The sequence below is a fragment of the Hesperophylax consimilis genome, chromosome 19 (assembly GCF_061612785.1).
Source record: "Hesperophylax consimilis isolate HC1 chromosome 19, BYU_Hcon_1.0, whole genome shotgun sequence".
Lineage (NCBI taxonomy): Eukaryota > Metazoa > Arthropoda > Insecta > Trichoptera > Limnephilidae > Hesperophylax > Hesperophylax consimilis.
In genome coordinates this window covers 14,104,738-14,120,699 of record NC_142854.1, presented here as the reverse complement: position 1 = coordinate 14,120,699, position 15,962 = coordinate 14,104,738, and the positions used below count along the sequence as shown (strand labels likewise).

At 37.6% G+C, this 15,962-nt stretch overlaps 1 protein-coding gene across 1 annotated transcript in view; it reads left to right on the top strand.

The window, feature by feature from the left end:
- Positions 1–15,661, top strand: part of LOC149414858 (beta-1,4-glucuronyltransferase 1-like) — a 240,317-nt gene extending 224,656 nt beyond the window's left edge. The window contains exons 6-8 of the mRNA XM_089643340.1: positions 7,028–7,160; positions 12,247–12,380; positions 14,948–15,661. Coding sequence (XP_089499466.1) covers positions 7,028–7,160; positions 12,247–12,380; positions 14,948–15,145 — 465 coding nt within the window. The 3' untranslated portion in view covers positions 15,146–15,661. The remainder of the gene's footprint in view (positions 1–7,027; positions 7,161–12,246; positions 12,381–14,947) is intronic.
- The last annotated feature ends 301 nt before the right edge of the window (positions 15,662–15,962 follow it).

The following is a 15,962-nucleotide window of genomic DNA, read 5'->3' as shown; positions in this document are numbered from 1 at the left end:
CACAAAATTGGAATGGAATAATGGAATTAGATTTTGATATTAAGGTAGAAACATTCATAAAAAACTTAAAATATTCAATTTCAATATTCAAGATTCCTTTTTTAACTTGGATAGATTTAACTTAGATTTCGTCATCTTCGGAATCTTCTTCTTCGCTGCTTAGGCACGTAGACGAGGAGTCTGTAATGTGATAAAATAACTGTAAAGTTTGATAGAAAAAATGACGATTTTGATGATATGAAAATTATTATACATATGTATATATAAAAAACAGAAGGAAACGAACTCTTGTATGTATAGCTTAATGAGATTTATGGTTTAGATACGTAATATGCCATTAATAAGAAACAAATACATGCAAACTTTTCGTTTCCTAACGATTTTTACCTATACATCCGCAATCGTATAAAACTTACCACTGACATCACCAGAAATATTGTCATTTTCTGACTCCGTTACAGTAACATCAGATACTTTATCTGGTAGTCGGTTCCCTGCATACCAGATAGGGACATATTTGCCGTGTTCTTCTTTCCACCCATGTTCAATTGGCAATAGATAGCTTGGAGGATTTTTGGTTGAATTTATCCAGATATTTGATACGTATTTAGCTCTAAGTATCTGTTGAACTAGTTCGATTTCAGACGGTGGCAAAAAAGCAGCATCAAAATTCATAAGAGTTTTGTTAAATTTTTCATTCTCTTTATTGGGCTTAAATTTTTTGAGGAAAATCTTATGGCGGGCCTCGTTTACAGATTTACTCTTCACACCATAGAACTCACATATGAATTGTTCAATTTTGCATTTGATTTCATTTGTCAATGGAGCATTAGAACTTAGCTCTATTAGAGCCTCTTGATAAACTGTGTTTTTACTTAGGATATTGTAAGGTTTTTGTTTGCCCTTTCTATAAAATGCAGGGGTATAATCACACCCTGTCAAAGCATGAAACGCTGGCAAACTCTTTGCCAATGTAGCACCAATACTGAGATAAATTTTGTTAACATTTACAATACGTCGTTTGGCAAGAGTGCCGGATTCAATAAATATTTCATGCTTTTCGAATTTGTCCAAATTTCCCAGTAAAATGACGATTACATCAGTGTCAGAAGTTTTAATCAAAATATTAGATGGTTCTTGAATACTGTATATGTGGTATATTATTTTTGTATCGGTTTCTTCGTGGTGCCCACACATCAAATTAGGGTTATCGTTTTGCACAACCTTTTTGCCGTCGCTTTGATATTCATACGAATAACAATTATTTTCAAAATTGAGATTAACCGTGCTTCCAGAAATGACTAGACTAGCCTCCTCGGAACTCCAATGTTTTATGAAAAAATGCACGAGTTCTTCTTTGAATTGTGTAATTCTTAATTCTTTGACGAAATTTCTTGGTCTGATTTGTTTTGGCGATGTTATTTTATACTGTGTTTTGGGGGTAGCTTTGTGCCCAGCTCTCATTTCACGTTCAAAATCTTTGATTGAGGGTGATAAATAAGAATCAAATATTACATCGATACGGTTTGCTTTGTAGCTCATACATTTTTTCAAAATGTATAGCGACATTTCACCAAATGTTTTCACATGCACTGGTATTAAATGGAGAATATAGAATCCATCTACAATCACAACATCAATTTTTTGTGGCGTATTGGCATTGGCTGTTTTTTCCAATATTTTCATGAGTGCAGCCTTGTTAGTCTTCATCAAGGAACCATCTAAATGACTCATTGAAGGTGACGATGAAGATAATGAATATTCCAAAACTTTTGGCAAATCTAGTTTCTGATTAAGGGAAATTCCTAAAAGACGACCGAAGACGTTTCGTTCTGCTTTTATAACTTGCAGTTTTTGTGCTGCTTTACATGGCTTTTTTGATTTATCTGAACAGAAATTCCTGATTTCATTGCGTTTTATTGGTTTCTCGAAACGGTCGGGATTTTCATTACATTGAGATATAAATTCTTTTCTCTGATTTTCTCCTGTAGCCTCTATATTGAGCAGAAAGTCTGCGGTTTCATTCGTTACTGAATTCCCAGTGACAATATTGTACAGTTCGTCTTTATCGTCTTGATAATCAAATGGATTGCCATAAGATTCTACAGTATCGACAAGTTTCTTCACTGCCTTTTTGTTTTTGGAAATGTTGGCTGTCTGCAGATCAGAGGTAACGTCTTGTACCCTGGTAATATTAGTTTCTTCTAAAACATGAGTTATAATGGTGGATCTCAGTGCATGGCTTTTTGCCCAACGCTGTCGGCCTGACAAGGAATTAGTAAAATGGCTAACACCAGACAATCGCTTAGCAGCATCGGCGTTTATGGTTTGTTCTAGTGTTAAATCAACGGGTTGTCTAGAAAACGCTTTGTCAGTGCGCTTGATACCCAAGCCATGACGTTTTAAATGAAGCTCGAGGCCTGGGTGAGTGTCTTGGACTTTTAATATGTCGTCATGGTGCTTTGTGAGCCATCGCGCATAATTTGGATGATTTAGTATGAAAAATATATTGTTAATTTTTGGAAGTACATATTTGTAAAGCTCAAAATTGTTTTCTCGTATCGATCGGCTCAAAAGAAAGTAATACTCGATCAGATTTATATATTGCATGTAAAATTGTGCCGTTTTGCCGTGTTCTCCGTTTTGAGTTTTTTCTCGAAAAATTCTGTATTTAGAGATGATTTCTGATAAAAAGAAATTGTCAACATCGACCAAGATGTTTCCAGAACTGTCCATTCGTCTATTTTTTATTTCTTGCAGTTCTTCTACCAAATCTGGTGACAATTGTAGATTTTCCTCTTTTAAAAAGAATTTAAAATGGATTAATTGTAAGGCCAGTGAAATAATAGGGTGAAGTCTCTTGCATCGATTGTAATGCGTACCAGACATGAATCCATTAAGAGACCCATTGGCTAGCAAATCAGCTTCGATTAGCATATGCGTCAAACCACAATCATCTATAAATTTTCCTATAGCTTTGAAATAGGCCAGGATGATATGAAATGTGCCAAGAAAAATAAAAAGATTGTCAAAATTTGGCCGTTCTGTGGATTGTATTTGTAATGCCACTTTTGCAATTGCAAGATCATATGTAACACATATATATTCCTGACCACACTCTTCGGCTATACTTTTTGCTTGTTGCATTGTTGTTTTAACAACGGAAGTGTTAGTGGGAGACATGTTTATTGGGTTCAAATAAGCTATTTTCTGTTTACTGGTTTGATCATTCATAGTGAGGTTATTAAATCCTACCCACATAGGAGTATTCTCGATTTCAGCAGCATGACACAAAACCCATAATAAATCTCTATTCTTTGCATTTATTTTGACAGATTCAGTTGTTTTACGTAAGTCACTATCAAGTAAAATCATACTGTCACTCATTCTTGGTTTTTTAATGGGATGATCTATATTAATGTCAATCACGTCGAATGCCCTTCTTCTTTTGCCTTTAGATGGTTTCATTGACAAGTCAATAGGTTGATTTCGTATGGAGTACTGTTCTTCATTTTGAAAAATAATTCCTACTGTGTCATGCAATGTATTTTTTCCAGAAGGTGTGTCTACGTAACGGTCAAAATTATCGAAAGCTACTCCAGTATTTAACTGAGGACATGGAATTATCCCAGACGGAATGAATGTTGTTATAGATTCATCGATGGAGGCATAGGTAATTTCAGTTTGTAATTCTTCTAATAAAGTGTAGCTAGGTATCTGACCATATTTGTTCAAAATGTTCACAACTTTTCTGCTGTTAGTTAGACTTTTAATAGCCATTCCCAGAGCTAATTGTTTAGAAGGCTTAACATGTCCATTTGTCACAGCGTAAATTTGATCCTGGCTTATCGATTCAGCTTTCTTTAAGCAAGTCTCAGACAACTTTTTTTTTGTGCGCGAACCGATGCCAAGGAGCTCCAAGTTGAATTTTTTAAGAGCATCGGGTATATTACACTCGCCTTGGAGTAATTCCTGCACTGAACAAGTGGTTGGTAGGGGAGTTTTAGGCAGGGAAAGAATCTCTTTTCTCAATATATTAGCAGCAGACGTGAGAATATCTCTTTTCACTAATTCTTTCTGTTTCGACATCACGAAATCAATTGGCAAACCCGTTCTGAAAACTAACTTACGTCCATTTATTTCTTCTATAGTTAAAACGCTTCGATCAAATGAGGCTCGAATTTTCTGTTCTAATCTCGAACATGTAATATTATTTTCAGTGCTATTTGACTGCAGAGAAGATTCATAATATTCGTGAAGATTGGACATTAAATGAATATTATTGCCATGAATTATGTCGTTTATGAATTCATACAATTTTTGTAAGGCATTTTTATGGCTCTCGCGTATAACGTGCCACACACCGTCTTTTTCATTGGACTGACAGTCGGATATTTTTTCAGTTCTTCTAAAAAAATCTTTCAAACAATTAGTGTGATAAAATAATGGAACACTTGTCTGTGAAATTTTATGTTGTAAATTGACTTCGTTAGATGCTAACGATTTCATCAGTATCTTTTCGCGGGTTTCATTTGATTGCAAACAGTGCATCTTTTCAAATTTTTTATGTGATTGTTTACGCTGGTGATCGCAGAATAAGCATATAGCTTTGCAACTAGACGTACTTGGTGAAGGTGATGACAATGTCTCCGCTTGATTATCTGAAGTCTCGACTGGCAGAAGTGTTAAACTGTTGGTCTCAGGAGTAGATATTATTGTTTTTTTCACTGCGGTAAATTTTTTATAGCACGATAGATGATATACGGCAGTACTGTCACAATCATTTGGTATTTTGATATGAGCATGTTTCAAATTACGGTTAATACGAACTGTTAATATATCACGACACTTTTCTAAACTGTTTTTATTAAAAGGCAGCACTTTTTCGTCCATCTTACATTCACAAAACAGGCATGTAGTATTTATGTTCGACATTATTGTAAAAGTGGGAGTAACGGGTAATAGTATTAAAAAATGCACCAAAACAAGCGAAAGCACACCCTCTCACAACGATTGTACTGCGCACACTGACGCGGGACGCGGGCCGCCGGGCCGGACGCGGGCGGTGGAGGGGGCAATGTGTGTGTCAAGCAGGGTTCCCGATTTGCGGGAATTCCCCAAACTGCGGGGAATTTTTCAGATTTACTTAAAACTGACCATTTCTCTGATCGTTTTTTTTCGCAACAATGTAGCCTAATTTTGTAAGCTTTATAACTCGAAGTTGCAACCACTTAGAGCAGGCAGACCAACTTTTTTCATATGCGGAGACGCCATACTTTGAATATGTACTAAAACTACCCATTTCTGTGATCGTTTTTTTTTTTCGCAACAATGTAGCCTAATCTTGTAAGCTCTATAACTCATAGTTGCAACCACTTAGAGCAGGCAGACCAACTTGTTTCATATGCGGAGACGCCATACTTTGAATATGTACTAAAACTACCCATTCCTGCGATCGTTTTTTTTTCGAAACAATGAAGCCTCTTGTAAGCTCTATAACTCATAGTTGCAACCACTTAGAGCAGACAGACCAACTTTTTTCATATGCGGAGACGCCATACTTTGAATATGTACTAAAACTACCCATTCCTCTGATCGTTTTTTTCGAAACAATTAAGCCTCTTGTAAGCTCTATAACTCATAGTTGCAACCACTTAGAGCAGGCAGACCAACTTTTTTCATATGCGGAGACGCCATACTTTGAATATGCACTAAAACTACCCATTTCTGTGATCGTTTTTTTTTTCCGCAACAATGTAGCCTAATCTTGTAAGCTCTATAACTCATAGTTGCAACCACTTAGAGCAGGCAGACCAACTTTTTTCATATGCGGAGACGCCATACTTTGAATATGTACTAAAACTACCCATTCCTCTGATCGTTTTTGTTTCGAAACAATGAAGCCTCTTGTAAGCTCTATAACTCATAGTTGCAACCACTTAGAGCAGGCAGACCAACTTTTTTCATATGCGGAGACGCCATTCTTTGAATATGCACTAAAACTACCCATTCCTCTGATCGTTTTTTTTTCGAAACAATGAAGCCTCTTGTGAGCTCTATAACTCATAGTTGCAACCACTTAGAGCAGGCAGACCAACTTGTTTCATATGCGGAGACGCCATACTTTGAATATGTACTAAAACTACCCATTCCTGTGATCGTTATGAAAAAGACTGTGACCTCTCAGTCTATAAGGATAACCCCCAACAACGCGGGGTACACGTCAGCTAGTATAATAGTAATACAGGGTTTTCCAATAAGAGGTGTTATTTTGAATAGCCCGCCATTTCGGTAGATGTTACTTTTGAAGCTGTCATTTTTTGACATTTGACAAGTAGAAACTACGCCATTAATAAAAATGGAACGATACACGCTTCAACAACGCATTGAAATTATTAAAATTCACTTGAGTGAATCAAATGCAAATCATCTTGAGTGATGAGGCCCATTTCCACCTCGGTGGCTTCGTCAACAAGCAAAATTGTCACATCTGGGGCTCGGAAAACCCAAGAGTTATTGTTGAAAAGCCTCTCTATCCTCAACGTGTGACTTTTTGGTGCGGTTTATAATCCGGCGGAGTCATTGGACCTTACTTTTTCGAAAATGAGGCTGAAGTAACAGTTACGGTGAATGGATCGCTATCGAGAGACGATTAATGATTTTTTATGGCCGGAATTGGATGGTATTGATCTGGACAACGTTTACTTTTAACAAGACGGCGCTATGTGCCACACAAGCAACGAAACCATTGATCTTTTACGATTGAACATCAAAATAACACCTCTTATTGGAAAACAATGTATATACATGGAATATTTAATAAATTAAATTTTATTTGCCTAAGCCAGGTTTTATATCTGCGACCGAGGAACCAAGGAACACACCGCTCTGTAAAAGTAAAAGCCATTTCAGGCAACGTTTAAATTCTGAATGGTGGTCTTACACCTGGGTATCTGTCACTCTTATTTTTCAATTAGGTCTCATATAATCAACAATAGCATAACTGACTAAACTTTTTCTGTCTCAGGTGCCGCAGAACAAGACGCACCTGGTGGCCATGCTGAAGAAAGGGACAGCCATCCCATTCCACAAGAAGGTGTGCGCGGGCTGCCACAATGTGCCAAGGAGCAAGGAGTGGATTCTAGCCAACGAAACTCAATGTAAGCAAAACTGTTGTTCCTCTTATTCTATTTTCCGTGATCCCGATACAATTAGACAGTTAGACAATGCTCTTTCAAATGATTGAACATTATAAGTTATTGCTCTTTATCAGCAGTTGGAAGTTTTCTGGGCTACTCGCATCGTGCAATTCAAAACAATTTTTGTAATATCAGATGGTATTTTTATTCACTTTTACATATCACTTTAAATTCTGGTAGTTTTTGGGGTTATACCACAAACTGAGTGTTGTTTCGAAGGAACTCTATTTGAAGGTTATACCGACACAAACTGAGTGTTGTTTTGAAGGACTCCATTTTATGGTTATACCGACACAAATTGAGTGTTGTTTTGAAGGAACTCTATTTTAGGGTTATACCGACACAAACTGAGTGTTGTTTTGAAGGAACTCTATTTTAGGGTTATACCGACACAAACTGAGTGTTGTTTTGAAGGAACTCTATTTTAGGTTTATACCGACACAAACTGAGTGTTGTTTTGAAGGAACTCTATTTTAGGTTTATACCGACACAAACTGAGTGTTGTTTCGAAGGAACTCTATTTTAGGGTTATACCGACACAAACTGAGTGTTGTTTCGAAGGAACTCTATTTGAGGGTTATACCGACACAAACTGAGTGTTGTTGCGAAGGAACTCTATTTTAGGTTTATACCGACACAAACTGAGTGTTGTTTCGAAGGAACTCTATTTTAGGGTTATACCGACACAAACTGAGTGTTGTTTTGAAGGAACTCTATTTCAGGTTTATACCGACACAAACTGAGTGTTGTTTTGAAGGAACTCTATTTTAGGTTTATACCGACACAAACTGAGTGTTGTTTCGAAGGAACTCTATTTTAGGTGTACCGGACAGCAGATGGATATACCTAAATAATTATTAAATAATCAAGAAAATGAATATTTGTCTGATGTAACGCATTGTACGATGAAGAATCCTTTGTTGTTTAGTCGCACTACAAACCGTGGGACTTAAGAATAATTGCTCCACATTTACACGTGTAGAAATTATTGTATTCGAACCACGTGTCATATCGCCAGTTCAAGGGTGAATTAGTCGCACGACAAACCGTGGGACCTTAGCATATGTTTAGATTTAAGGAATATTTGTCCACATTGACACGTGTAGAAATTATTGTATTTGAACCCAATAAATACGCCAACAACTGGCTCAACCAGTCAGTTGTCCGACGACTTTCGCAAGTTGTGTTTCTATTCAAATCCTTACCCAAGGTACCCCCAGAGGAAACCGGCATTTACAGTCAATGTCACTGGCGTAGGTGTCCAGTACATGTATGGTCCTTCGAGCCGGATTTTCCTCAGAAATCAGGAAACATGACACCGTCACTGCGCTCCTGGAAAGGCGCCGAAGCACCTGCTTCCAGGAGAGGATTAGTGCCGGCACCCGAAGACAGCGGCAACTCGCGCTCTACTTGGGAAACAGTTAGAGCACTACAGGAGGAGAATTGGCGCTTACAACGCCAATTAGAAGAGGATTGGCGCTTACATCGCCAATTAGAAGAGGATTGGCGCTTACAACGTCAACATGAAGACACTCGGTACTTACAAAGCCGGGAAAAAGAGTGTACACCATCACTGCGCTCCTGGAAAGGCGACGAAGCACCTACATCCAGGGGAGGATTAGTGACGTCGCATGACGACAGCGATAAATCACAATTTATAGAGGAAATCGCTAGACCGTTGGGGGCAGAGCTTCGGAGACAAGAGAGGTCATTCTATTGTGGGCAAGAAGAGGCTGCACGACGTTTCTACTGCCTACTAGAAGAATCTACTCGGCGCTTTCGGCTTAATCAAGATGAGCAAGAAGAGTGCAAACGGCGCTTCCGGCGTCTACAAGAAGAGTCTACACGGCGCTTCCATAATCAACAAGACGAGGCTGCACAGAAAATGGGTGCAGTAATGGCAGCTTACCTTTGTAGCGTCCCGTTGCTCCCCCACTTAGTACCATCTGAGGAAAAACGGCAGACTTTGTTCTCACCTCAGCAGATTACGCCAGATGGATCCACGACTGTGATGGACATTCCACAGTTACCGTCATCTTCTGAGCAGATGCTTCATAAAAATGAAGAAAATGAAAATGCACAGAGTGCAACTCGTCAGGGTGGCTGGAAGTCCACCCTCACACTACTGCCTGAGGATATACCGGAGACACCGTTCCCGCCTCAGGATCCGCCAGAGGATTCCACGGCTGTGATTGAAAGGCCACAGCTACCGTTAACCTTTGTGCGGCAGCTTCATAAAAATGAAGAATATTTTGAAAACACATTGTCGCTAAGTAATGTAAACGAAAAGAAACGACTCACAACGGAAGGGGTCGACAACCAGCCACATAATAATGCGCTGATGAAAAGTGAAATTAATTATGCTGCACTATCATCTGGAAACGTATGGTGCCCCGGAAACACCATTCACGAGGACGATTCAAGATTTTTAAAAATTGTGAAATCTTTGAAAAATGAGAAATTTATAAATCTGCCGAGTGATACTTATCACCAAATTAATCCATGTGAAATTGGAACACTAGCGGCACAAGAAGTGTATCCACTAAACATATTAATCGAACAAGATAATGGTGACAGCTTTGTTACACGAGAAAACAATAAAGATAATGTTTATGTTGCGCCCATAACGACGCCCAAGTGGAGAGAGTCAAATTGGTTCCTAGATACGGGACAAAGAATTGTAGTTGCTGCGAACATGAAAGAAATATTTCTCCAGGTGGAAATGAAAACAGAATACCATAAAAGGTTATTTCTGCCGGGGGAGAATCACCTGGAAGAACCGTGCAGATTCAATATGACGAAATTGAAGTTTATTGGCGCGCAATATGGAAGAAGTAAATATCCAGATGCCATTGCAGATACTGAGAGAATCATTTGTATTTCCTACTACTTCGTCTCTAAAAATATTGTTGAACTTATCCAAATGGCACGAGAGTGGAAATCATTCAAGAAAAAGGTTGTTGCTGTACAAGCTGCTAACTTCATCCTCTGAGCCGAGGAACAAAACTAAACAAGGCGCAATTGAAATAAAGATTGGAATAAATAATAAGTAAGGAACCAGATAAGGTTCAGATAAACAGACAGTAATAACAATAACACTGATTCACGAACTTGAATACAAACGAAAGAATTGTTTATTATAAACAAATACCTCACATGTAAACACTTGACATGTGGGTCACATAACCGAAGGCCGCCCGTTATTTAACAGGCGATTCGTTCATTCATTCTTCTGAAATATTTAGGACGATTACTTTAACGATCGCCTGATACCGTGAAAAGGATATGGATTTTTAATTGACATTTACGACAACATAGCAGCACCTCTCAACGACAGAAACTTCAAAGAATAACCCCTTAAGAAGATACCTTGCTGTCCGAGGAGAATATTTGGTGAAAAATACTTTTTCACGTTGGGGGTGTACCGGACAGCAGATGGATATACCTAAATAATTATTAAATAATCAAGAAAATGAATATTTGTCTGATGTAACGCATTGTACGATGAAGAATCCTTTGTTGTTTAGTCGCACTACAAACCGTGGGACTTAAGAATAATTGCTCCACATTTACACGTGTAGAAATTATTGTATTCGAACCACGTGTCATATCGCCAGTTCAAGGGTGAATTAGTCGCACGACAAACCGTGGGACCTTAGCATATGTTTAGATTTAAGGAATATTTGTCCACATTGACACGTGTAGAAATTATTGTATTTGAACCCAATAAATACGCCAACAACTGGCTCAACCAGTCAGTTGTCCGACGACTTTCGCAAGTTGTGTTTCTATTCAAATCCTTACCCAAGGTACCCCCAGAGGAAACCGGCATTTACAGTCAATGTCACTGGCGTAGGTGTCCAGTACATTAGGTTTATACCGACACAAACTGAGTGTTGTTTTGAAGGAACTCTATTTTAGGTTTATACCGACACAAACTGAGTGTTGTTTCGAAGGAACTCTATTTTAGGGTTATACCGACACAAACTGAGTGTTGTTTCGAAGGAACTCTATTTGAGGGTTATACCGACACAAACTGAGTGTTGTTTTGAAGGAACTCTATTTTAGGTTTATACCGACACAAACTGAGTGTTGTTTCGAAGGAACTCTATTTTAGGGTTATACCGACACAAACTGAGTGTTGTTTCGAAGGAACTCTATTTGAGGGTTATACCGACACAAACTGAGTGTTGTTTCGAAGGAACTCTATTTTAGGGTTATACCGACACAAACTGAGTGTTGTTTTGAAGGAACTCTATTTTAGGGTTATACCGACACAAACTGAGTGTTGTTTCGAAGGAACTCTATTTGAGGGTTATACCGACACAAACTGAGTGTTGTTTCGAAGGAACTCTATTTGAGGGTTATACCGACACAAACTGAGTGTTGTTTTGAAGGACTCCATTTTATGGTTATACCGACACAAACTGAGTGTTGTTTTGAAGGAACTCTATTTTAGGGTTATACCGACACAAACTGAGTGTTGTTTTGAAGGAACTCTATTTTAGGGTTATATCGACATGAGCTGAGTGTTGTTCTGAAGGAAGTCTTTTTTAAGAAAATCTTAATCCTTTGATGTTTTAAAGTAAAAGAGAGTGATTTTGTAAAATTACTTATTGATATCATTCAAATGTACCAACCTCGCATTTGTGTCGGTAATGAAGTAATTTTAGAAGTATTTAATATTTAATGCTCCAAATACACTAAAGAATCGCTGATTAAAAACCTTCAGGTACATGCTGTTCCACACTGTATGTTGTCGGTTGTTATGTTATTATCCCTTTGAGTTCCCTCAAGATAGTTTCGGTCCATATAGAGTAGTAGAGTTAATTATTATGATCATCACTATGTAGATCCCCGGGTGGGATTTGGCCTCCTCCATGACTGCCCCTAACTGGCTGCAGTTCCTCGCCATTGGCCTCCAGCCCTTTGTCTTCCCGTCATGCTCCAATCCAATCTTCTTCGGCCTGCCTCCGCGTCGCTTACGCTGGAGCTGTCTCATGGTCTCATGATTTATAAAGCTTAATATGCATGTGTTGTTTTCCAGTGTTGGACGTGTTTCACACGGGCAAGCGGGTCGGTCCTTTCATCCACTGGGAGCCCATCTTCATTGGCACACACGCGGATCCTCTGTATGATGAGCGTCTCAGCTGGGAGGGGAAGAGCGACAAGATGACTCAGGTACTTATATTGACAATTTTGAAATTCTTTGGAATTGAGAATGCTGTAATTCTTTGCAATTGACAATGTTGTAATTATTTGGAATTCACAATTTTGTAATTATTTGTAATTGACAATACTGTAATTCTTTGGAATTGACAATGTTTTAATTATTTGGAATTGACAATGCTGTAATTCTTTGGATTTGACAATGTTAAAATTCTTTGGAATTGATAATGTTGTAATTCTTTGATATTGACAATTTTGAAATTCTTTGCAATTGACAATGTTGTAATTCTTTGGAATTGACAATGTTGTAATTCTTTGGAATTGACATTGTTGTAATTGTTTGTAATTGATAATGCTGTAATTATTTGGAATTGACAATGTTGTAATTATTTGGAATTGACAATGCTGTAATTCTTTGGATTTGACAATGTTAAAATTCTTTGGAATTGATAATGTTGTAATTCTTTGATATCGACAATTTTGAAATTCTTTGCAATTGACAATGTTGTAATTCTTTGGAATTGACAATTTTGTAATTCTTTGGAATTGACATTGTTGTAATTGACAATGTTGTAATTCTTTGGAATTGACATTGTTGTAATTGACAATGTTGTAATTCTTTGAAATCGACATTTTTAATTCAATTCAATCTTTCAATATTATTTTACAAACATTACAAAATTTCCGTTTAAATGCATTTTTAATATCATAATATAAAATATAAATATAAATTATATAATTCAGAAGTGTAAGTAATAAAATAACTAAGGTTTTTAATGGTACCTACTAAACTATCAGCAGCAAGGCTTGCCGTTTCAAATCAGTTTCTCTGATAATAAATATATCCATATCCGAATTGATTCTGTTCTAACATCAAGACTGCCCTCCCTGCTGGCATAACTATTGGCAAGTTAGTCCTGAATGCCAGTAGACAAAACAGTCAAACCATAGAAATGGATGCTCTCCAAGATAGCTGAATTTTGAAACCATCCACGAATCAGTTTCAAGAGATGTGCAGCAATGTACACATCCCTTCTGACGGTTCATTCCAAGGATATCGAGGATATAGGTTTTACATATAGTTCCCGTGAGCACTTAGGCCATAGGCCCATTGTGCTATCTCCCATTTTACCTCAATCCTTTAACAGTCACCCGGTCCCTTTTATAAAATTCACCAGGGTTGTTATTGTATATGTCTTCTGGTTCCACAATGTGTATTCCCAGGTCTCATTTCTCCTCTCCTATCCCCCTTGGTTCCCTGAAGACCCCAAAAGGGAAGAGAGCCTCATCTCTCCTCTCTACTCCTCCTTGCTTCCCTAAAGGCCCCACGATGGAAGAGGACTTCGTCTCTCCTCTCCACTCCCCCTCGGTTCCTTGAAGGCCCCATGAGGGAAAAGGGAGTTTTCTAATGGTCCAATATTCGTAACACGGGTATCCAGGGAAACAGAAGGTCTACTCCAGCAGAGCCCCGAGTGCTGGAGTAAGGTCTAAATACTCCGAGATGCGACCCTGTTTCTCGTGTATAGACATTAATACATTTAATTTTAATCTGATCTATGTGGATGTTGCATTTATGATCCACAAAGTTTCACTAAAGTACGTGCATTGTGTCAATAGATAGATAGTGTTGAAGAGGCGCACACTCTAAAAGAGCTGTTAATTAAAAAATACAAAATATAAAGTGAATTTGGACACTCTTTTAAGACACACGCAGATGGATCACAGTATATACAGAGCTAAATTTATTCAAAGGCTTTTAAAGACATATAGAAAAAAAAAGTTAATATTTATAATAAAACTAACTGTATATAATTTGGTGTGTCCCAAGGTAGTGTTTTGGGTCCTATCATGTTTCTAATTTACGTTAATGATTAATGTTATTTATGTACTAGCCGATGGTGAAATTGTGAGTTTTGCAGATGATACCATTCTATTCAAAAATAGGGAAAATGGAAACAAAAATCTAAAATCGGGAGAACATAATATTACCTGTACTTATCCTTTTTAAAACAAATAGAAATGCTCTTGGCAAAAGAGAACTCATTAGAATCTACATGGCCTTCGATCAAGCATTGTTAGAATATGGAATAATAGGATGGGGGAGTGAAAATGCCGCCCTCTTACTATCCTTCAATACCCCTGTGCCCCTCCAATCACCATATCACCTTGGGGACTCGCTGTTCTAAAGCTATCAACATCATCATCATTGCGCTACATCCCAGGGTGGGCTTTAGCTTCCACAAATCGACACCTTACTTGGACAGTTTCTAACTGAAATTAATTCGAAAAATTAACTTTGAATGAAAAACCATTTCTTTTGCTCATTTCTTGAACCGAAATTACTTTCAGAGCCATTTGTTTTAGAAATCGATAAATATATATTGAGAAATCATCTCTGCAAACATTGACACCTCATATCTCAGAACAAGGTAAAGTGTAGTTAGCCAACCAAGATGACGAAATGTTCCTCTCTGGTTGCGGACCCTTGCCATTTGCCTCCAGTTTCCAGTCCTTCCCGTTCTGCATCAATCTAAAGCAGTCAACACGGTGTAATAATTGATGAATTATTGTTTTTCCAGGCTTATGCAATGTGCGTTCTTGACTACGACTTCATGATCCTCAACAACGCATTCCTCGTTCATCGGCCCGGCATTAAGACTCTCACCAAGGACGTGAAGAGGGCGCAACTGGCCGGCAAAACCAACCAACTCATCAGAAGGATCATCTTCCCCGAACTGAAGGTGCTCTACGGCACAAAAAAGGGATGTGCCGTATGATGAAGTATCCCCAGTCGGACCAGAGTGGGATTTATCTTCTTTCTGAAGTGAAAAATGCTGATGAATTTGAACCAGAGTGGATTTTATCTCCTTAAAGTGAAAAATTCTGATGAATGCCAGAGTGAGTTTATCTTTTTTCTAAAGTGAAAAATGCTGATGAATATGAACCAGAGTGGCATTTATCATGTGATGATAATTGCCAGGTTGCCTTTCATCATATATCTTGTGACGGTGTCATGAACCTGTTATGTGTTTGGTGCAGGACCAGAGTGAAATTTATCATTGTTAGATAGTATTATGTATAACATCTTTAGTGTTACATTGTTCACCAGAATTGATTTTATCATTATAAGGATAATTAAAGGTTATTTGGTGTTGTGATGTAGTTTCAGAGTGGAATTTACCATCATGATAAAATATTTTTTCAAGTTAAGAGTAGTGTTATATTGCCATTACCAGATTGTTATTTATCATTTATTTTAATGATGTTGTATTGACCAGAGTGAATTTTATCGTTTAAAAAATTTTTAAAGTTTGAATTTTATGTTGTGGTTCGTTTGCTTTTATTATTTAATGATTTCAGTGATAACATGAGTTGTATTAATAATTATCATCTTATTTTAATGTTTAAATAATGTTCAAAATCAGAGGGGAGTGAATCTCTTGCAATTCAATAGTCAGACCAGAGTGGAAATTATCATTTGCTTCAATATTCAATTTCTGACCAGTGATTTTTGCTGCAGTAACGGCAGACAGATCAGAGTGGTATTTATCATTACTTGCAATGTTTATTTTCTGACCAAAGTATAATATATAA